Consider the following 25,137-nt stretch of genomic DNA (forward strand, 5'->3'; position numbering starts at 1 on the left):
TGAAATGCTGCTTAAAATAAAATATTTTAAACTTGCTTCTAGACTTTTTATATTGTTTCTATTTGAACCAATAAGAATTAATAAAGAAAAAGTTTGAATCTCTACAGATAAATATAGTATTATTAAATTGTTAGATAGTATTATTATTATTACTGATAACAAAATAAAACCGTATAAGATTAGATTTTCTAATCTTAAATGTAAATTATTTAAAATAATGATAAATATTATTATACTAATTCACAAAAAAGAATTTGTTTTAACAAATTGTGTGATTATAATAAGCGAAATTATTAATGGTATTAAACAAAAAAAACTATATTTATTTAAATATAAATTTAATATAACAAAAACTACAAGTGAAAATATTAATAAATTATTATAATCAAAGATCATGAAAATTATTACAGTTAAAGAATCGAACTTTAATTATACCAATCTGAAAGAGTTAAGAACCTCATCAATAAATACATATGTATAAAAACAATCATACAACATCAACAAAATGTCAATATCATGATGCAGCTTCAAAAGTAAAATGACGAGAATTAGTAAAATGAGAATAATAAATTTTAAGCAAACAGACTGATAAAAATATTGTACCAATAATAACATGAATTCCGTGAAACCCTGTGGCTACGAAAAAAATGGAACCATAAACTGAATCAGATATACAAAAATTAGATTCTAAATATTCTAAAGCTTGTAAAAATGTAAATAATAAACCTAAAGTAATTGTAATTATTAAACTAATTAAAGTTTGATTTCTGTTTTTTTGAATTAGACTATGATGACATCAAGTAACACTTATTCCTGATGATAAAAGAATAATAGTATTTAATAATGGAATGGAAAACGGATTTAAGGTTATTATCCCTAAAGGGGGTCAATTTATTCCTATTTCTATAGAGGGAGAAAGACTAGAATGGAAAAATGCTCAAAAAAAAAAGAAAAGAAAAATAATATTTCTGAAATTATAAATAATATAAAACCTAATTTTAAACCTGTTAAAACTAATTTAGTATGAGCCCCTTCTAAACTGGATTCTATAAATATGTCTGTAAATCATAAAACCATGAATAAAATTGCTAAAATAAAACTTAATAATAAAGGATAATAAAATCCTTTATGGAAATAGGCAACAGTGTTTAAGGTTAAGTATAATACACCCATTGATATACAAAATGGCCAAGGATTAGGGTTTACTAAATGAAAAGGATGATAATGTTTTTCCATTAATGTAAAATTAAACTATCTTTTAAATAAATTAAACACAAAAGAGTAAAAACATAAGCTTGAATAATTAAAACACCTATTTCTAATATAATCATAAATATTATAATCATTAATGGAAATAGATTTAAAAGAGAAGAAGAGAAACATATCATTTTAAATATAAAATCAGAAAGAATAGCTGATAAAATATGACCAGCTGTTAAATTAGCTGCTAAACGCATTCCTAAAGCTATAGGTCTAGAAATGTGACTAGCTAATTCTATAAATACTAATAAAGGAGAAAGACCTAAAGGAGCTCCTGTTGGCATAAACATACTTAGATAAGAACTTTTAAAATTAAAAAATCCAAATATTATTATTGATAATCATATGAAAAACGACAATCCAAAAGTTAATGAAATATGAGTAGTAGGGGGTAAAGTAAAAATAAAAAATCCTAGTAGATTAATTGATAAAAGATAAAAAAATAAAGTTGATAAAAATAATACAAATATTTGAGAATTATTTCCTAAATTTTCTTTTACAATTTGAAAAAAATGGTTAATAATCATTTCAAAAAACAATTGAATCCTTGAAGGAATTATAAAACTAAAGTTTAAAGCTATGAAAATTATAAATACAGATAATACTAATATTAAATGAGAATCAAATAAAAACCCAAAAATTTTAATAATTAAAAAGTGATCAAAATAAGAAGACATTATAGTTTTAGTATATTACATAATATAGAAAATTGTTTGAAATTATTTTTATTTGACTCTAAATTATTTGAAATAAAGTTATTTCTTATATTAAAAATCGAAAAAAAATTATAAAATCTTAAACTTAATAAAATTATTAATAAAAATAATAATAATAGTAAAACAAGATAGTGATTGAAATATAAAGATAAATCTAATTGAGACATTTTAAGTTTTGTTAATTGATCAATTTATAAATTTTTCTTGAGAAACAGAGTAAATAGAAATAGGCATAAAAGAATGATTAAGACCACATAATTCTGAACATTGACCAAAAAATTTACCAGGTCTATTAATAATAAAATTTAATTGATTCAAACGACCTGGAATAGCATCTACTTTTACACCTAAAGAAGGAACAGTTCAACAATGAATAACATCAGCACTTGAAACAATCAATTTAATTTTTGTATTGACTGGTAAAACAAGATCATTATCAGTTTCAAGTAATCTAAAATCACCTTGATTTAAATCTGCAGTAGGAATCATATAAGAATCAAATTCTATGTTTGGTGAAAAATTAGAATATTCATACGATCAAAATCATTGATGACCAACTATTTTTACAGTTAAAGAAGGTTCAACATTTTCATCAATAGAATACAATAAAAATAAAGAAGGTATAGCTATAATAACTAATATAATTGCAGGTATTAATGTTCACACAATTTCAATAAAATTATTTTCTAATAAAAATTTATTATAATTTTTGTTAATAATTACAGAAAATAATAATCATCCTACCAATACAAGAATAATTACCATGTAAAACATAGTATCATCATGAAAAAATATTAAATTATTACTACAAGATGAGGCACTTTCCTGAAAAGAAAGTTGATTTGTTTCAGGAATGTCTTTATAAATAAAATTATTAAATAATAAACAAGTGAAAAAACTTATTAAAAATGTTAAATTTTTCATAAACAGAGGGTATTGGATTTGAACCAATACTAATAATTTTGAAGACTATTTGATCTACTTAATCGACCCTCTTTATTAAATAATTACTTTAGATTTTTAGATTCTTTCAAAATTTTTTTATTAGTTTTTTTAATTAACTAGATGAAGCTTTATTCCTTTCGTACTAAAAGTCTAAAGTAATTTTATAATTGTAGATAGAAACCTTCCTGTCTTGCGACGGAATGAACTCAAATCATGTAAGATTTTAAAGGTCAAACAGACCTACCTTCAATAACTACTGCATTATTAGGATATCTTAATTCAACATAGAGGTGACAAACTTTGTTTTTGATAAGGACTCTAAAACAAAATTATCCTGTTATCCCTAAGGTAGCTTTTATTAATTAATCGTTATTTATTGTTTGTTATAATAACGGGTCATTATAGCCTACTATAGTAATTGTTAAATTGTTTAATTATACAATAAATAAATTTATTATATTGCTTATTTTTGTTATTTTTAAAAAACAGTCGCCCCAACTAAACTACCAAACTTTCTAATTTTAATAATTTTTTATTATTACTTAAAAAAAAGTTTCTAGATATTGTTAGCAATAAACAGACTACATTAGAGCAATTTAAGGACGAATCAAAATGATTTTTATTATTCATGGATATATCCAACTTTAAATGTTTATTTTAAACTAAAAACAATCATATAAAAAAATAGATTTAATTGCATCAGTGATTAATATAAATTAAAACAAAATATTTAAAATAAAATAAAATGTATATAAAATATCACTGATGATGTTAATAATTTATCTAGTGATTATATTAATTATGAAATTTCATTTCTTGTTGTCTTTTATCCTCAAGAAATTTTATCTTTTTTATTTTTTTATTTTTTATTAATATATTTGTTAAACATTTTAGCAATTGTTTTCAACACTTCTTAAAAAAAAACAAAAAAAAAACTACTTTTTATTTCTAATTATATTAGTTATTTTCGGTTTTCATTTCTATTTGTTATTTTATATATTTTTTTACGTTACGGTAATGTAGAGTTTATTGCAATTATTTTTTCTAAATGGGGCTCGGCGATAAGGCTGAATACGCCTTCTTCTTGCTCCAGCCAATAGTTTGTATAAATGTATTTGCAATGTAAACATTTTTAAACGGCATAATAAATAATTACGAAAAAAAAAAAAAAAAAAATTTCATTGGATGGCGGTGGTTCATTTTTCAAAGTGATTATTGATATCTTTGATTTTCTAAAGAATAGTGACGATTCAGATGAGTTTTTGAATAGTGGTGTACAACGATCACAATTTCAAGCTATTGTTGAAGATATTCCTAAATCTAATTATAATTTGAGGCAAATTATAGAAAAGTTAAATTTGCAATGTGTCAGCTTTTACTCTGCTTTTGACCTAAAATGTAGAAATGCGTTATTTGGCTTATCTGGGCATTCTGGAAAAAGAGCTTGTTTATGGTGTGAGGGAATATCCACATTAGATTCAGGGACAAAACGAACTCTTGGCAGTATTGATTATTGGTACAATGAGTATTTAGAAAATAAATCAGTTAAATCATCCATGAAACTTCATTAACTGCATTAATCCTCGAATTTTTTATATTGATCTAGATCCAGATACTTTAATTGAGCAACTAGTTGCTCCGCCTGAACTTCATTTATTTATTGGCTTTGTTTCACTGCTAGGAAATTTTTTGTTGGATGTCCGCCCAGAAATTGATGATTGGGTGAATTCAAAAAATGTCATTCAGAGAGGTTATCAAGGTAGAGGCTGGGATGGAAACAATTCAAACAAAATATTAGAAAACTTAGATTCCCTTGAAATAAAAATGTTAGAGTCGTTTACATGTTTGATTCCAATTGTTCAGTGTTTAAAAGATTTTCTTAATGTAAAAAATAGTTGTTTTTTAGCAAGTTACAATCTGGCTTCAAAGAAGCAATAATAAATTTAAAGAGTTCATTTCTTTCTGCACAAGAGGTTGCATTAAATTTAAATAAAAAATTAATACAACATGGAAAGTTCACATTCTACTGTGTCATGTACAGCCATATGTGGAATACCATAACCAAGGATTAGGAAACTTTACTGAACAATGTGGGGAAAGTAGTCATGCAAAGTTTAAACCAACATAGACTAGATTTAAGAGACAAAAAGAGCATCCAGATCTTGGCGACAGGCTTCTATCAGCAGTAGTGGATTTTGGAGCAAAAAGATGTTAATTTTGATTATGTTTATGTGTATGTTTGTACTAATATATATATATATATATATATATATATATATATATGTATATATATATATATATATATATATATATATATATATATATATATATATATATATATATATATATATATATATATATATATAAGGTTAAATGTGACATCAAGAAAATTCACAATTTTTAAATTTATGTATATTTCGATTTGAAAGCCAATATTTTTTAAAATTTTTATAATATCTTTTCTAATTTTGTCGAGCTGTGGACCAGATTTTCTACGCATTACTATTAAACCATCGTCGCGATAAAGGCCTAAATCTTTTATATTGATTATTTTACTTAACAAATCTAAAATGTATAAATGTATAAATATAGTCCAATAAATTCACAAATTTCTGCTCCGTCATAACTGCCCATTGTTACATCAAAGCAGTCATGTATGTTTTTCTTTTTCCAAGTTTCCTTATTAAAATATTTTTTTAAAACAGCGCCTGCATATAACAATATTTCCAAAAAATGCATACTATGCCTACAAGAAAAATTTGAAATAATTACACATGCAAATCAAGAATGCTTATTAAACAAAAGATCGGAATTAATTTCTAAATGTAGGCACGAAAATAAGTTTCTCCTAAAAAACTATAAAAATAAATGAGTTCAAATAATATTTACATTAACTACCCTTTTTAAAAAAACATTTTAAAAAAATAGCATAAGTAATCATTTCTAAAGAATTCTTTTTATAATAGTGTCAGCAAATTCCACAAATGTGTGAAAATTTACAGTAATTAAGACATTTGCAACTTCCTGTAATTTAATTTTTGGTATAAATTGAAGTTTTATTAATTTGATCATTCATTTCTGATGAATCTTTGTTGATGAAACACAGTGTCAAATGGAAAAAAATTTAGTTAAGTGATTTTCTACTAATATATATATATATATATATATATATATATATATATATATATATATTATATTTTAGTTAAGTTAGTGTATTCTACATATAGAGTGAGGTTGGTGTATTCTACATATAGATAATATGTAAATATGCAAGTTTATATTTTTATGCATACATAGGAATATATGTTTATTCTTGTCTGTGAGTACATTTATTTAAGTATCTAAATAGATGTATATAAATTCATATATTAATCATAGGTGTATACATGTATTGATATGAATGTACTGTTACAGATATGTATATCTATGCTGTTGTAGATGTTAGTTATGTATGAAATTAAATACAAAATTTATGCTTATTTTTTTCAGAGTACAATTTCCCTATTATAAAACTAAAACAATTTGATGTAACACATTAACTACTAACTAAAATTTAATAATATTTAAAAAAAACGACTTTTATTATTATAATTAGGCCGAAGGCCCCCTCAGGCTTACCCTTTTTGCCCCATTTTTGACCTTTTGCACTTTGTCCAGATTTTAAAAACTTACTTTTCGAAACCTACAGGACAAATGCTTTTATGCTCAAAAGGTTTTATATGAGTGCTACGACATAAAACATGGCAGTCTCTTTAATTCATAGTGCTGATGAAATGCTGGTAGTACTCTCATTCATATTTCTGGTAACCTTTTCAAAAGGTCTAAGAGTAGGCACTTGCACCACACGTAATGCTTTTTGGTTGAATTTGCACCTATTGAGTTTTTTAGAGTTACGTTTCAGCAATTTGAAAATAATTAAAATGCAAAGAAATATTTTTGCCTTTCTATATTATTATTTTGTAATTCTTCATTAAAATCTAACATAGTTCTTACACAATTGAAATTGATGTACGGCACAATTGACATCAGGAATATTAGCTAACCTTCTTCACGTTTCATATTTGGTTCACAGTAGCGAATGAAAAAGTGAATTTTTTGGGGGGGGGGGGGGTTATATGTCATTCTAGTAGCATCTCATTAAATTTTTCATGATTTACATCTCCCGTGTGTCGACCATTAAATGGCTGGCACTTTAAAATAAGTTTAATTTATTCAAAATCTTTATCGATGCGCATGCGCTATCAAATTTAATAAGGAAACATTGGAGCTAGGTTCAATCCAAATATTGGTAGTAAATGAAATTTTTGTTAATTTTTTTATTAAATCAACTTGCTGTCCAATTTAAGATATAATTCATTACAAATGAATGAAGTAAAAAAATGTCTTCCTCTTAGCTGATATTTCTGCACAATAAACTGTAACAGTTGTCTAAATCCGATACCTTCCACAAATTTGAAAGGTCCTGCAGAGCATTGTTTGAGAAGCTAAATTAACTATCTTTGTTAATTTAAATTTAGAAGAAGCTCATTTTTGATTCCTAAGCAAAGCATCTTTGAAAGTGATTTTTGTTTTTGCCTCTTGAAAAGGACTTGAAGTAGGGAGATATTTTTTCTTCTGCTTCTAGCTTAATAAATTCTTTGTATTCACTTCCATGTAAAGACTTTAAATAACATTTTAACGACGTAATTGTACCTCCTTTTCTTGAATATGTTTTCCCACAAACTTTGCAATTTGACGTATTAGCGTCAACTTCATTGAAATACTTTCATATAAAACTTGTTTTGGGCTTTATCGTTTAGTCTTTAAATAAAGTTATCAAGTCAATAATGATAAATACTGCACTCATGCACTGCTAAGATTTTTAATTCACAAGTAAAACAAGTTTAAATAAATATTTTCCTTTAACTTCTTTTAATATTAAAATTTAACTGTTTCGAATTACAACAATCAAGTTCAGAGCCGGATCCAGCTTTGTTTGGTCTTTGAGATAGCTAACTTCCAGAAATGGAGCAAACTCCAAACATACTTATGTCAAATAAGGATACTTTGCAAAAAATTGCAAATTTTTTGCAAAGTATCCTTAGGGCAGGGGGGAACAAAAATTGAGGCTGGGGGGGCAGCCTCAAAAATTAAGGGGGGCAGGGGGGGCACAAAAATTGAGGCTTTTTTGTTCCCAGCCTCCAATCATCGCAATTTTTTGCAAAGCATCCTTACTTGACATAAGTATAAATATATAAATGTTTGGAGTTTGCTCCATTTCTGGAAGTTAGACCAAACTAAGCTGGATCCGGCTCTGAACTTGATCGGAAATCAAGTTAACAAAAATAATTTCTATTTAATTTTTGGAACTTTTATTTTAAATTATCCGATGTATAGTTGTGAAAACATTTGGTTATTTTGAATTTAAATTCTGAGCAAATTTTTTTATCAGAATATATTTTATAATCAGATAATTATTTTAGAATGCAGAAAGTTGAGTTAACACCTTACCAGTAACAAATAATTTATGAGCGAATACAAATCAGAGAGTCTTCGAAATTTATCGTCAATGTATTTCATATTTTCAGACATTGAATGAATAGAGAATATAAAAAAATTTCTAGTTCCTAGTCATACTAGACCACAGAACCAGTCTTTTTGAATTTTACAAGGGTGCATACAAATTAGTTTAAAGACTTCAATTTGTACTTACAACTTTGATATTGCAAGCTGAAATTAGTTTAACTCCATTTGCTCATAAATTATTTGTTACTGGTAAGGTGTTAACTCAACTTTCAACTTTAATGCGTTGCTTGATAGCTTGATAGCTATTGATAGCTTGATAGTATTTAATTGTAAATTTACAAGAGATAGATTGGGCGCTTATTTATTTACAAGAGATAGATTGTAGAGATAGATTGTGATCTTGAAGAGATAGATTGTGATCAAGAGATAGAATTTACAAGAGATAGATTGTGGAGCGCTTGGTAGTGGCCGGACGTACATATTATACGGCCCGTTAACATACATATTATACGACCCGTTAAATGCTTTAGCAAATCAAATAGTTTTTTCAGGGGGTAATTTTTTAATGGAATTAACTCAAGATGCATTTGTGTGTACTTAGGCATCTTTTGCTGCTAAAGGTTGAAGTTTTCCCTGAACTTTATTTAAGAGCATTGGTGGGGCAAACCTTTTCCTAAATGGCAGAAGCATGCGCTGCATAACATAAATTTCGTTCTTTCTCAATGGTGATTTGTTCTTCAAGAGGATGTTTTCTTGCAGCTTTAATCGACCAATTTGGAAGATTAGGCTGTAACACATCGTTTCTCTTGTTTCATATCTTAATTATATTGAACTGAAATTAAACAAAGGAGGCAGTATAAGTTTTTTTCGATCACGTTTCATGCACAAAGTTGTTCTACGCGATTCACAGAGTCCGTATGGTATCCGAGAATCACTGATAATGATCTTTGTCTCCTACAGATGGCATACTCAATCTGCTTGGAAAGCAGTTAGCTGTTTTGAACATTTTTTCAGACAGAGCGAGCACACAAATTTTTGATTTTCATAACGAACCTTTGCTTGATTTGGCTTTTTGGCAAATCACTAAATCCAACTTTGCTAAATCAATCAATCCCTTTTACAAATTTTACCTGAGTTTATAATGGATAACAATCCATTAACATTCCTACAAATATTATAAATTACACACGATTAAAATTATGGAAATAATTACATAAATTACAACAAATAATTCTTGCATATCTTTTTCTTTTTAAGGAAATAAATTTATAAACAAATGGCACTTTATCACACTTATTGATAATTTAAATGAGATTTTATTTGAAGACACATTCCGGCATAAGATTTATATTGCTCTTCAAAGGACTATCCTCCCTTTCTTATATTGCAAACCTTTTCTCTGACTTTCAAACTTTTTATTTGGCAATTATTTTTGTTATATTGCATTATTTTTTTATGTAGGTCTATTTATAAAAGCTAGATTGGCATTGTCAGGGTTCGTGCTGGCCGTGAATTGTAATTCAACTTTTTTTTATTTAAGTACAATATGAACTTTGACGTTAATATAAAAGCTATCTAGTTTTAACAATCAACTGTTCAAAAAAAGTCAAAGTTTGGAGGATAACTATATAAATTCACCCTTGTTAATTTTACAAGTACCTATTAATCCGCCAACGCGCTATGCCTCGGAATGATCAATAAACAGCAAAAACTCAATAAATTTTGAAAAACGATGTAAAGAAAATTGTTTTAAGTTGAAAAAATAGTTTTTTGGGTAAAAGAGTTTAAACTTGTTAATAAAATTATTATTCATGCCCAGCTTTCAATAGAAACAGATGAGTTTGGCGAAAATGGTCATTCTAAGCGAACAATGCAGCAGCAGTCTTTGCAAGTGCCACAATAAAAAATTTCATTAGTCATGCAAGAAAAGTTGTCAAAACTGCAAGAAATTCTAAGTGGACTGACTTCAGAGACCAAGCTCCACATCTCGTTCCATTTTTAGATTAGGCTACCGATTGGTCTAGCCAGTTCAATGTCATTGAGAGGTTTATTAAAGTAAATTGTAAAAAAGTTTGAAATAAAGTTTATAAAACTATTTTTATCCTTTTTTTTCCACCGGTATAATATAAATCCAATTATTTTATACATTGCCTAATAATTTTTAACTTTACTTTTTTGTAAATATTTTTTTAATAATCCTCTTTATTTAAGGAGTTAATTACGTCGAACATATATTTGATGAATTCTTATGTTCTTCTGGATTCGACCAGTAATTCAAAATTTGAATATGCAAAAAGAAGCACCTAAAGAATTAATTGTGCAACCATATAATTGGAGGATGAGGGAGTAATTAAGATGTACTGCATATGGCACGCAATCTTACAGTTTGTCTTTAGCGTGAAAATATCACTGCAGTGGAATTTCATTTTGATTGGAGTTCAATAAAGTGTAAACGAGACGCGAAGGACAGTGACTTAGCCAAAGATTTCCAAAATGGAACGGATAATAGAGAGAAAGCGCAATGCGAAAATTTTTTCCAGCAGTTTAAGTGGATATTAGGCATGGCTATTTGCTGACAGTGACTGAAGACAAGGTTGTTTTTTTTAATACAGTTTTATTTATATATGTATATATTTAAATTTAAAAAGTACATATTTAAAGACTATGAATATTTCTATAGATAGCTGGAGCTGATGGACTTTGGAAAAGTAATTACAAACTGAATCAACCAGCTAATAAAAAAATAAGAATGATGTACTCAACAAAGCCAAAAATACAATTATACAAAAATGGATACTGAGAAACTTAGCACATTATAGATATTAATTTTTATGTACAAGTATAAAAACAATCTTCTTATTAATATTAATATTAATACTAATATTAAGCATTTTTTCAGATAATTTCTTGATATCATTTTCTGAAAATATAATATTTGTTTTCAGATTTTTAAATATTTATTTTCTCCTACTCTATTTTTCTTTTTATTTGTTTTAATACTTATTGTTTTCAATTTTTTACACGAAAAAAAAATTCTTTTATTAAAGTTTTATTTTACTTTAAAAATTAAAGTTTTTTTTTTATTGAGTGATTAAAGGGGCTCAATGAGTGATGAAAAGGTTGTAATGATAAACGCAACATCCTTACCTTCTTTGATTCCCTGACTGATTATAACAGTACATATATATATATATATATATATATATATATATATATATATATATATATATATATATATATATATATATATATATATAAATTATGTCAGTGTATTCTACAAATAAAGTGCTCAATGTTCTTAAAGAACAGAGCAATAATAAATTAGTAAAAATACTTATCTAACTTTTATCTTCGACAGCACGTTTCGCCATCAGTAGGCTCATCAGGAAGAATGTCTAAATATCAAAAAGTTCAAATTATAGAAAAATTATTTCACAGGAAGTTGGGAATTGATATAATTAATTTTGTAATAACTGTAGTATTTTGCAACCAGGAAGTTGCATCAACTACATTAGATAATTAAAAAGACATGAAAAGAATTCTTTAGAATTAGGGTAATTTTAGACTGGTCATTTGTTTTATAATTTTTTAAAAGAAACTTATTTTCATGTCTGCATTTAGAAATTAATTCAGTTTTTTTGTTCAGTAAATTTTCTTGATCTAAATGTGTAATAATTTCAAATTTTTCTTGTAAACATAGTATACATTTTTTGGAAATGTTATTATAGGCAGGCGCATTAATATTAGTATTAATATTATTAATATTAATATTAATACTAATATTAAGCATTTTTTCAGATAATTTCTTGATATCATTTTCTGAAAATATAATATTTGTTTTCAGATTTTTAAATATTTATTTTCTCCTACTCTATTTTTCTTTTTATTTGTTTTAATACTTATTGTTTTCAATTTTTTACACGAAAAAAAAATTCTTTTATTAAAGTTTTATTTTACTTTAAAAATTAAAGTTTTTTTTTTTATTGAGTGATTAAAGGGGCTCAATGAGTGATGAAAAGGTTGTAATGATAAACGCAACATCTTTACCTTCTTTGATTCCCTGACTGATTATAACACTACATATATATATATATATATATATATATATATATATATATATATATATATATATAATTAGTAAAAAACACTTATCTAACTTTTATCTTCTACTCGGAGTTTCACCATTGCTGGATCATCAGGAAGAGTTCCTGATGATCCAGAACTCTTCCTGATGATCCAGCAATGGTGAAACTCCGAGTAGAAGATAAAAGTTAGATAAGTGTTTTTTACTAATTAATTATTGCTCTGTTCTTTAAGAACATTGAGCACTCTATTTGTAAAATACACTAACATAATTTGCATATATATATATATATATATATATATATATATATATATATATATATATATATATATATATATATATATATATATAAATTATGTCAGTGTATTCTACAAATAAAGTGCTCAATGTTCTTAAAGAACAGAGCAATAATAAATTAGTAAAAATACTTATCTAACTTTTATCTTCGACAGCACGTTTCGCCATCAGTAGGCTCATCAGGAAGAATGTCTAAATATCAAAAAGTTCAAATTATAGAAAAATTATTTCACAGGAAGTTGGGAATTGATATAATTAATTTTGTAATAACTGTAGTATTTTGCAACCAGGAAGTTGCATCAACTACATTAGATAATTAAAAAGACATGAAAAGAATTCTTTAGAATTAGGGTAATTTTAGACTGGTCATTTGTTTTATAATTTTTTAAAAGAAACTTATTTTCATGTCTGCATTTAGAAATTAATTCAGTTTTTTTGTTCAGTAAATTTTCTTGATCTAAATGTGTAATAATTTCAAATTTTTCTTGTAAACATTGTATACATTTTTTGGAAATGTTATTATAGGCAGGCGCAGTTTTTAGGATAGACCAGGTTAATTTAAAATTAATATTTTTTTCTTTTAGCTGCCATATATATTTATACAGCATAGTCTCTTTTGAGTATTTTTTATGTTTAAAAGATTGTTTGTGGTTGGCATAACGTTTTTTCCATTTGCCCTCGGTTAAGCCAACATATTGTTTTTTAGGGTTGTTTTGCGAGGAAACAATGCATATGTAAATAATATTTTTTGATAAGCAATTGCAATTCATAGGGCAGTCAATTTTTTGCTTGCAGTTACAATTTTCAGTATTTTTTGCTCTGTTCTTTAAGAACATTGAGCACTTTATTTGTAGAATACACTGACATAATTTATTTTTTAGGCTCGAGGTTTATACTTGTTGAGCACTCTTAATTGTATTTTACACAACATAAACATGGAAACTAATTATTTTAACTATTCCCTAAAAAATATCCCAATCCCAGACAAAAAAAGTTATACTATTTCCTTAATTGAAAAAATAGAACACTTTATTAAAAAGAGTTCGTTGGAAAGCCCATTTTTTCTTAGAGTTTGAAAACAATCCAATAATTGAAAATAACCGAAAAGAAAATTTTGGATTCAAAACAAAAAACGCCCCACCTTTTATTCTCAACCTAGAAAACTTTGAAAACGATTTATTACGCTTGATTAAAACAATAAAATTTCGAAATAATTACAATGATTTCCAAAAGGAACTCTAGTTAGACATTATTTTTATAAAATCAAACCCTAATATTTTAGTTTTTGCTGATAAAACAAACAATATATACCAAATTGCCCCAGATAATCACTATAAATTACTGCGCGATAATATTTCTAATAATTACACAAAAGCCCCAAAAAACTTAGAAAATTCAATTAAATTAGAAGGCCAAAACATTGCTAAAACAATTAATTTAGAAGCTAGAATTGAATCAGTCGCACCAGCGCAAGTGTTTATCACACTAAAAGATCACAAACCAAATGTTCAAAAGTTTATCCCTTTTAGGCTACTAGTACCTTCAAAAAGCGAACTAGGACACGTTTGTAAAATTAAATTAGATGAAATAAATAATATTATTCGAAAAAAATTAAATTTGCAACAGTGGAAAAATACCACTGATGTTATAAAATGGTTTTCTAAATTTGCTAATAAAAATGAATGCACATTTATACAATTTGATATTAATGATTTTTACCCCTGAATTACGGCCGAAATTTCAGACAAAACAATAGAATTTGGAAAAATCTACAATGAAATTACAGACGACACTATTCGTCTAATTAAACATTGCAGAAAAACCTTACTCTATTTTTAACGAGACGTTGAAGAAAAAAACCACGCACGAGTCCTTTGATGTAACAATGGGAAGTTACGACGGAGCAGAAATTTGCAAATTTGTAGGCTTGTATATTTTAAATTCCCCAGCTAAAATAGTTCATTTTAATCAATTAGGCTTGTATTGCGATGATGGTTTAATTATTATGCAAAAAAAATCAGGGCCTTAACTTGACAAAATCAGAAAAAATATTATACAAATTGTCAAAAACATTGCCTTCCAAATTGAAATTAACATTAATTTAAAAATAGTGAATTTTCTTGATGTCATATTTAACCTCTCGGAAAATTCTTATAGGCCTTATAAAAAACCTTATGAATTATTGTATATTAATATAAATTCGAATCATCCCCTCAAACCCTAAAAAAAATTCCTATTTCAATTAACAATAGACTAAATCAAAACTCTTCTAATGAAAATATTTTTAACTCTTCCAAACGCGTGTATGAAGATGCTCTTTAAAAAAGCGGATTTAAAAATTTCGAGCTAAAATTTGAACCAAAAATTGCAAAAAGCCGAAATAGAAATAGAAATATAATTTGGTTCAACCCTCCGTACAGCAAAATTGTTTCAACAAATATTGGAAAAGCGTTTTTAAAATTAGTCGACATACATTTCCCTCCCTCTAATAAATTACACAAAATTTTTAACAGAAACACTATTAAGGTAAGCTATAGCTGTACGAAAAATATTAAAAGAATTGTAAAAGGCCATAATATTGCATTGATTAACAAAAATGAATTTCCCAAAGATAAAAATACTGAAAATTGTGACTGCAAGCAAAAAATTGACTGCCCTATGAATGGCAGTCAACTTGAACCAATGGCAAAATTTTGAATTTTTTTTTTTTTTTTTTTTTTTTTTGGTTTAAATTTTTTAATCGTTGTACAGTTTAAAATAAAAAATAGTAAAAATAATAATATAAATTTACAATGATAAAAAAATAACAAATATAAACAAGGTATCTGAAAGAAGATCACAAGGATCTTGTCGTCAGAACCTCAAATAAGCATTTAACAAAGATAAGATAAAAAAAAAAAAAGTTAATAAACTTTTACAAAACTACAAGGTAAATAATCTGATCTGAAGAAAGATCAAGATGATCTTGTCATCAGAATTGTATACAAGAGTAAACCAATGTGGAAGTTAAAAAGTAAAAAGTATATGAACAATAAATAAAATTAGTAGGAATAAAATTCTATAAACGTAAACATGTATATAAACAATAAAAAAGTAGACCAAAAAATATTTTTAACTTTTACTACTAATAATAACTCAAAATATTATCTAATGAAAGAATGAGATTTTTCAGTTTTTTTTTAAAAAGGCAAAAAGTAATAGGTACTTCAAAATTAAAATTCGGCAAAACAAGTTTATTCCAAAGGTGCGGCGCTCGATAGGTAATACAAAATTGGTTAAAGTTTGTTTGACAAAAAGGTTCATTTAAAAAGTTATTATTTCTCAAAGTATATTTACTGATTGGTTTAAGAGAAAAAAGATCTTTGAAAACGGCTACGGATAAGTTATTTATCCACATATATACAAAACATAAAGTATTAAATACATTTAACTCGTATATATTCAAAATTCTCATTTCCATAAAATAATGCTTCGAATGAGAGAAGCGATTTGCAAAATTGATTATACGGATTGCGCGTTTCTGACGGAGATAAAGACGTTGCAACTTACTTTTTTCAGTACTTCCCCAAGCAATATTGGCATAATTTAAATAACTATGTATAAATGAGTAATAAAGTTGTATTAAGACTTTCTTATTGAGATAGATTCGTAATTTATATAGGATTCCCATGTTTTTAGAAATTTTTGTGCTTATATAATCAATATGGTGATTCCAAGTAATATTTTCATCAAGATAAACACCTAAAAATTTTGTAACAGAATCTCTTTTGATTTCCTTTTGATCGATAAAAATTTGAGGTAAATTTGTAGGGAGAAATCGTTTTTTTGTAATCGAATAAAATAAAACCCATTTTGTTTTATTAATATTTAAGGTTAACTTATTACACTTAAACCAATTAGATATATGTCTGAGTTCTTCGTTCATTGTTTTAAAAAGTTCATCGATATCATAGTTAGAAAGGAATAGGTTTGTATCATCTGCATACATAATGCTCATTAGTTTTGAAGCTTTATTTAAGTCATTTATATAAATTAAAAAAAGGAGAGGTCCAAGAATTGAACCTTGTGGAACTCCACAAGTATTAAGAAAAGTGGATTGATAATCATTGTTAAATAATACAAACTGTTTTCGATTAGATAGATAACTTTTAAACCATTTTAAAATTTTATTTTTTATTCCGTAGTATTTGAGTTTATGAATTAAAATATGGTGATCAACCGTATCAAAAGCTTTTGATAGGTCAATAAAAATTCCTAGTGTATATTGTAATTTTTCAAATGGTTTTGAGATTTCACGTACAAATTGGATAATAGCATGTTCAGTTGAGTTATCTTTCTTGAAACCAAATTGATTAATGTAAAGTATCTATAATCACGTTTCCATTAATTTGATCTTCTCCAATTGCCTTATTTTTTTAAACAGATTTGAAGGCTCTTTCGAACTCATCAAAACTTAATTCGGAAGATAACTCATCTGAACAAATGCAATTATCCAGGGATTCTAAATAATCAGTAAACAAAGATTTGGTTTTAGGGATTTTTTCAGACAGTGTTGGTCCTATATGAGTGAAGTATTTGTTAAATTCTTGAGCTATAGTTTTTGGTTCATGTAAACTTTTGTTATCGACTCTAACCATTTGTGGCAGGAAACCGGAGCATGATTTTTTTTTGCCAATAATTTCCTTTATTATTTGCCACGTGCGCTTTGTGTCGTTTTTAAATGTATTGAATAATTGGGAGTAATAATTTTTCTTCAAGTTTTTGCGAATTTTTTCAAATAGGTTTTTGTAGTTCTTATAAATTTTTTCGCTTGAAGCTGTTTTTGTTTTTAAAAAATTTATATATAATTTTTGTTTTATTCTGGATGATTTTTTAAAACCTTTAGTAATCCAGGGTGTATTGATATTCTTTGTTGTTATTGCTTTTTCTATGATTGGGAAATTAACTTCATAAACAGAAAAAAAAGTTTTGAAAAAAGTTTCATAAATATTATTAGCGTTATCATCGAAATTTATATTTTTCCAATGCAGTAATGATAGTTGGTCTTTAAATAACTTAATATTAGTCTTATTATGAATGCGTTTTCTTATTACTTTTTTGGTATTGATGTTTCTTTCTGAGTTTGTTTTATTAAGTTTCAGAAATAGAGGAAAATGATCTGATATATCAGTTTTTATGATACCTAATTGTATATTAAATTAGGTATGTGTGTAAAAATTTCAAACCATTTATTTATCTAAGTTTTATATATGGTTCGAAAGAACTTTGAATTTGTAATAAAATGGTGAAAACTTTATGTAAAAAGAATAATTACAAAAAAAGTTATGCTCATTTAAGTAACATTATTTTTTATGAAGCATTGCTTAAGAAAAATGCAACTTACGTAAAAACTCGCGTTCGGCTAACGGCAGCTTTGTAATAAAATTATTGTTAATTTGCGCATGATTTTGCATAGTGAAATGTGCAAAACGATTTAAAAACGTTATTAAAAAAGTTTCGAACTAAAATAACAAAATATTTTTAGTGATTAAAACGTAATAGTTAAATCTATTACAAAAATTTAAAAAACATGCAAAAAAAAAATCGCATAATTTTGCGATATTTACCATAAATATATATATATACATATATATATATATATATATATATATATATATATATATATATATATATATATATATATATATATATATATATATATATAGTTCTATAGTTTGTTGGCTTTAGGAAGAGCGGAAGGAAAAAAGTGATTCTTACGCCAACACATACGTCACTTTTAATTACTTTTGACTTTCGTCCAACATTTCCGTGTTGGACGAAAGTAAAAACCATTAATTTAATTACAAATTAATCGTTTTTTAAAAAAACCACAAAAACGCAAATTTAATTGACCAGAATGTTTTTAAAAACATTCTGAATGTTTTTATAACATTTTGAATGTTTTTAACAATATAAACAATGTTTTTATTTTTATTTTTTTTAATAAAATGTTTTTATTTTTATTTTTTTTAATAAAATGTTTTTATTTTTATTTTTTTTACTGTAAATCATGCGCGGAGTGTTGCTACATCGACTATCTTATAGCCTGACTCGCAAGGGAGTGCTGCTACATCGACTGACAAATAGCCTGACTCGCAAGGGAGTGCTGCTACATCGACTGACAAATAGCCTGACTCGCAAGGGAGTGCTGCTACATCGACTGACAAATAGCCTGACCCGCAAGGGAGTGCTGCTACATCGACTGAGGGTTTGGTTGGGGCAGGCAGTCTATCATTATTAAAAAAAAAAAATTCCGGTCTTGCATTTTAATTTTTACTTTTTGTCAACAAAATATCGAAAAAACTTTCGGACAACATCTAAGGGTTCTATATATATATATATATATATATATATATATATATATATATATATATATATATATATATATATATATATATATATATATATATATATATATAGTTCAACTATATAGTTCAACTAACATAGTTCAACTAAACACCTACTTTCACCATATAGTTCAACTAAACACCTACACAAAAATATCCATCTAAACAATGGAGGGGGGGGGGCATATCCACCACGGCTCTCCTTCAATTTCCCTTCCGTAGTCCATATATCTATCTAACTTTATAAAAATTCCAACAAACGGCAAAAATTACTTTTTTGCTTAGTAATGTTTTTAACAGAAGTGCAGCTTTGAAGAAAGCTTAGTTTTTGAAGCAAACAAAACTGTGACATCCATAGCTAGAAAGAGGCGATTCTTTAGTACGCAAACGAAACCACATCCAATGATATCTAAAATAAAGTAAACCCCTAAATTAATATCGCTATACCTATTTAATAAGGATGCCTTATGTCGCGGATAACAAATAAATATATAACTGTTATTATTGCATTAATAAACATAATCAATCTCTAAAAAAATATGAACCGGTTTAATCTTGATATGAAAAAGATCAACATCCATCGAAGCAATCGTGTGGTTTTCATCACGTTGTGTAACCTTGCAATGATAGATAAGATAAAATATATCAGATATATAAAATTTAAAAAAAAATTAAGGCTAACAATTAACTAATGTATAATAAATTAACATGTAACTGTTATTACAGAATTAATAAATATAATCTTGAGGTCTTTAAGATGAACATCTACAGTAGCAAGCTGCCATCATAGTTAAGACCTTGCAATAAAAGATAAATGAAATTATATTAGATATTTAGCACAATAACTGAAAAACCCATTACAAATTAGTGAAGATGAGAATGATTTCCTAACTTAAAAAAAAATTCAAAATCACTTAACTCCTGATACACAACACATTTCCCATTACCAAACAGAAAAATCGATTGAAGTAGACCCTTCAATACTTTTTAACCTAAAATATAATAGATTTGATTATAAGTTATAATGAAAAGAAAGTTATATTGTGTTAGTGTAACTATCTGGTAATGGCAGATGCCATTTGCCTAGAGTGTACTGATTTATTGTAACTAAACACTAACATCTCTCAATCCATGCAAGCAAAAGTCTGTCTTTCTGGGTAGAAACAATGTATAGCCATCATTATGATTAACATTAATTGTCATGAGCCAGACAATTTGCTTATGTCAAATAGTAAATGAGCTTTGGTTTCCCATAGCTCGTTGCAACCAGGTCAACCATGGTTGTTGGATATCGGTAACTAACCGACTACCTAAAATTACATTTCTATATACATATATGTATATACATCTATGTATACATAAAAACAAATTAAAATCTTTTCATTATCTTAAAAAAAGGGGAGGGTAGAGAATATGATATACATTAGGCACTGTAAATTTATTATAAAAATAAAGATTAACCTACTATCTGTAAATAATATCTGTTAATGCAAGTTTATAAGACAAACTATTATTTAAAATAACATATACCTTATTACACATTTCTATTATGTTATCACCATATCACCACTTATTATGTATGCAGAAAGTTGATATTTGCTCACTTCATACTCAACACCATCATCATCTTCATTCTCTTTTGGTTTCCAATAAGAAACTATATATACATCACTTTTCTTCTTTTTAATGCCAACAATTCTGCCTTAATATACATCCTGGATGTTAGTGGCATTATCGAACCACATGTGGCAAATACTTCTTCCAATAGAAACTCCAATAAGAATTTCTTCAATATCTGAGGCCTCATTATTTTCTAGGTCAGGAAACATTTCTTTTACCTGATCAGGCATGCAATTTTTTAATAATTTTTCTACATTTCTACGTTCTTTGTTTTCTTTTCTCTGAATTTTATCTGCCATTCGTTTTATCAATTCTAACTTCAGGTCATTATGACATTGCATATTTGTAAACCGCTTTTTTCTGGCATTAGAACCGCTTTTTTCTGGCATTAGTCCATAATATCAACTTGTTTTGAATATCATTTGGCTTTTTGCATAGCAGAGCAGTTGTTTTATTTTTGCAAGCACGAAGTTTTGAAGAAAGAAAACAAAGACCTTTTTGCTTTGCAGCGCTAAACATACCCATAAGTCCTTCTGAATCAATGTTGTGAAGCCTAGCTGACTTAGTCTGGTCTTTAAGGTGATCATTAGAACTCATTTCAAATTGCCGCTTGTACTGCCTGTCAATGACGCTAATAACTGCATTAAGACAGTCAGCTAATACTTTACTCATTTCATCAGTTACTGGGCAAAAGCTGATTATTGAATCAAAAACTACATCTTCAATATCATTACCAAAGAAATCAGTTTTTCGTTTAAGTAGAGATAAAGGATTCTTGCTGCTCTCAATAAGAGTGTTCCTAACATCTTTTACTACCTGAATGCCAGATATGTAGTCAAGTCCCGTACCTGGTGCAATATAAAATTTTGTCATCCAAGGACCAGAAAGTAGCTTTCCAATTAAAGCTAAAACACACAACTCATGGATACCTAAGATGAAAAAGTTAATTAGTAACAAAGAATAATCTTTGTTTATAATAGTCTTTACTCCCCGTTAATCTTGCAAGTGTCATTACTATTTGTAATTTGTATTTGTAACTATATTTGTAACTAATTCTGCAGCCTATAATATTGTGTAGCACTTTATCAAATGAACTGAACAGGTATAAAAAAGAAAAAAGATACCTGTTTTAGATGTAAAGTCTTGAAATAAACTATTTCGCAGACCTCCGCATAACGCCAAGCCAGAACACAGAAATATCTTCAATATGGCATAATGACAGATCAAAATACCACATGTGTGAAAAAGCATATATAGTCTGTTGCCTCTATAGCGGGGTAGCAATCCTCTGGGCAACTCATGTTGGTCCAAAAAGGTTACAAAACCTTTTGGATCACCTATGAATATCATAAAAAAGCTCATTTTGATGATTGCAAGAAGAATGTGAAATAAAAACATGCACTAATTATAATATTTCATTTTAACTCAAAATTTTATTCAGAAAACTAAATATATTAAAGTAAAAGAATGGTTTAGATTAGTTAGAGTACCTTTTGCATCCTTATAGCAAAGTTTGTTCAGTTGTACAACAATGTCTGATAGGCATAAGCTGTACCTCCAGGAAGTTGATCAATAGCTACAACTATACATACTGATTCTGTTGTCAAGTGCACAGCATTTACATGAACACCCTCATGGGTTGTTGCATCAAAACTAAGTGTCAGATCTTTTATTGTAAATGCTATCTCAGCAGCCTGTATGTCTGAAAGCACACCAAGCTCACGCATCATAAGTTCTACAGTTGTACAATGTGGAATTTGACTAAATCGGTAGCCATATATAAGTCTCGTAATATCTGTTGTGTAGCATTTTTCATTTTTGGTGTTTTGTGTTACTTGCTGAATTTCCTCCAACTCTTCCTGTAAATTCAGAATGTCATTTTGCGGTACAAGAATTGCAGAATTTTTTTCAGCAAGTTGTTGGCTTAACATTGCCTTTTGATAAGAAAACTTTCTTTGCGTGGATGTCAACTGTTGTTTCAAACAAAAAATTTGATTTTGAAGTTTTTTCAACTGTAAATTTGAAAACATTTCTTTTAATTTTTTTCTAAGTTGAGAAATTATATTTTCCTTACGAGTAATAACTTGATTTAGATATTTAAATCTGTATGTAAATCTTTGCCGTATCTCTTAAACCTTCAATACCCTCTTTATGCTTTCTCTTCGTAATTGCCATTTTGTTTGCCAAAATGGTTAATCTCTTTCTCTTAACCTTTTTTCTGGGACTCAACTGGTCAGTTCTCAAACTGAATAGTGGCTCATGAGAAGAGGTTTTTAAAGTAGGGAGAGATAAAGGAGATAAGCGATCACTATTTGATACAGATGAAACACTGATTTGTTGAGAAGAAAATGAAGAACATGTAGCAAAGTCAATTGAGGTTGCAATTGATTGCAATGTTAGTGCCACAGCAGATGTTGTTATTTTGTATGCAAAGAGCATGTTGCAAATGTCAACAAATGGTTTCGAATTTTGTGAAAAATGGTTTACAAAGACTTTTGATGTTCTAACTAGTTGCTGAATCTGACTTATACAAATTTTGATGTTAAAATACTTACCGATTAGTTCTACAGTTACTTTATATGAATCATTGTTAGTTGCAAATATATGCAGTACATGTCCATTTCTACAGCTAATATTAAAATAAGCTGGTATTGGAAAATTACAAGCTAAATAAGTTTTAGCTTTACCATAAAATAGATTTGTTTTCTTGTGAGGTCCCATGATGCACTAAATTAAATTCAACAATCATAATACTACTACTTAATTGGGTCGGCTATTAATCATAATTAAATAATTTAAAAAATCACCATTAATCTATAAAAAATTTTTTTAAATATATGTATAATTTTTATATATCATATATAGCTTAAGGTGGCATTATGGTAAATTATGGGTATGGAAAAAGCTGAGAAAATGCTGTTATTGTTTTTAATGATTTTTATGCAGAATCATCATAAAATAGCGTTAAATAATTTTAATTTTAGCATTTTAAATTTACTTTTGCAGAATTTTGCCCTTAAACTAATTTTGGTGGAGGAAAAGAGTTAGCCATCAAATATATATATATATATATATATATATATATATATATATATATATATATATATATATATATATATATATATATATATATATATATATGTATATATATATATATATTTATATATATATATATATATATATATATATATATATATATATATATATATATATATAACCACCTTAATTATACTTGTTAGTTTTTGTGTAAATCATTTAATAATTATAAAAAAAGACAACACAAATAATCTTAGTAGTAAAAGGCTATTAAAAAAAAGTTTGTGTAACAGTTCTAATAAAATATATCATTATAATGAATAAAAAATCAAAAATACTGAATTCTCCACTGTCAAAAACCGCCCCTCCCCTAACACTATGTAACGGAAGTGGAAATACATACCTCCACTGCGCAGAACAATAGGGTATGAGGTCATGAATATTTTTTTATAAAATTTGGCAGGCACATAGAAAATAGATCTATACAGTTGCCTGAAAAATTTTAAATATGTACCAATATGCCTTCAATATTAATGCACCTCCGGAACAGAAACGAAATTTTAAAACCGAATGAAAATCACTGGTAACTGTAAAAAAAACAACAGAATTTATAACAAAAAGTAACAGTAACAATAGCAGAAACAGTTTTATAAAGTGTAACAGTAACAGTAACACTAAAAGAGGTGGAAATGGTACCTCCACTGGGTCGAAAAATACGGTATTTGGTCATGAATATTTTTTAATGAAATTTGGCAGGCACATAGGAAATAGATCTATACAGTTGACTGGAAAATTTTAAATATGTACCAACATGCCTTCAATATCAATGCAGTGCCAGAACAGGAACGAAATTTTAAATAGCAATAAAAAAACTGAAAAATTTATTACACGTAAAAAAAAACCATAATTTATTCAAGATAAAACATTCTACTTTTTTAATAAAGTCTAAGCTGATATAAAATTCTAAAAAAAAAGACAAATAAATACATCTTTACCACACCGACTTCGAGCACGCTGTGAAAAAAAAGGTCACAGTTTTTGTCTTTGAAATCGGTGCCGTAAAAAGCCAGATACGCACGTACCTATATTATATTTTTATTGAGAATACCAGTAGTTATAATATTATCTATAAGAGTCGCTGTATTTATTGTAACTCTTGTGGGTCGATTTGTTAAAGTAACTGACCCTGTTTCAAAAAATGCGTCATAAAAATTCTTAATTTTATGGTCGTTATTATAGAGAAAACAGTTCATATTTAAGTCTCCGACTATATAGTTTTCTTTTTTAT

The 25,137-nt window shown here is 27.0% G+C and overlaps 1 protein-coding gene, 1 long non-coding RNA gene and 2 pseudogenes across 2 annotated transcripts; all 4 read right to left on the minus strand.

Annotated features, from left to right (window-relative positions):
- Positions 1–1,212: 1,212 nt before the first annotated feature.
- Positions 1,213–1,937, minus strand: LOC136076422 (ATP synthase subunit a-like; annotated as a pseudogene).
- A 155-nt stretch (positions 1,938–2,092) lies between these two features.
- LOC136076423 (cytochrome c oxidase subunit 2-like) lies at positions 2,093–2,900 on the minus strand (annotated as a pseudogene).
- A 16,558-nt stretch (positions 2,901–19,458) lies between these two features.
- LOC136076140 (uncharacterized) lies at positions 19,459–20,185 on the minus strand. The gene is made up of 3 exons (XR_010636577.1): positions 19,918–20,185; positions 19,739–19,810; positions 19,459–19,602 (listed from the first exon to the last, which is right to left on the minus strand). It is a non-coding gene; the product is annotated as an uncharacterized LOC136076140 (long non-coding RNA).
- An 873-nt stretch (positions 20,186–21,058) lies between these two features.
- On the minus strand, positions 21,059–24,895 carry LOC124812238 (uncharacterized). The gene is made up of 4 exons (XM_065790241.1): positions 24,850–24,895; positions 22,304–23,540; positions 21,938–22,150; positions 21,059–21,742 (listed from the first exon to the last, which is right to left on the minus strand). The coding sequence occupies exons 3-4, from the start codon at positions 22,062–22,064 to the stop codon at positions 21,180–21,182; spliced, it is 690 nt and encodes a 229-aa protein (XP_065646313.1). The 5' UTR covers positions 22,065–22,150; positions 22,304–23,540; positions 24,850–24,895; the 3' UTR covers positions 21,059–21,179.
- Positions 24,896–25,137: the final 242 nt, after the last annotated feature.

The sequence above is a fragment of the Hydra vulgaris genome, chromosome 02, assembly GCF_038396675.1.
Source record: "Hydra vulgaris chromosome 02, alternate assembly HydraT2T_AEP".
Taxonomy (NCBI): domain Eukaryota; kingdom Metazoa; phylum Cnidaria; class Hydrozoa; order Anthoathecata; family Hydridae; genus Hydra; species Hydra vulgaris.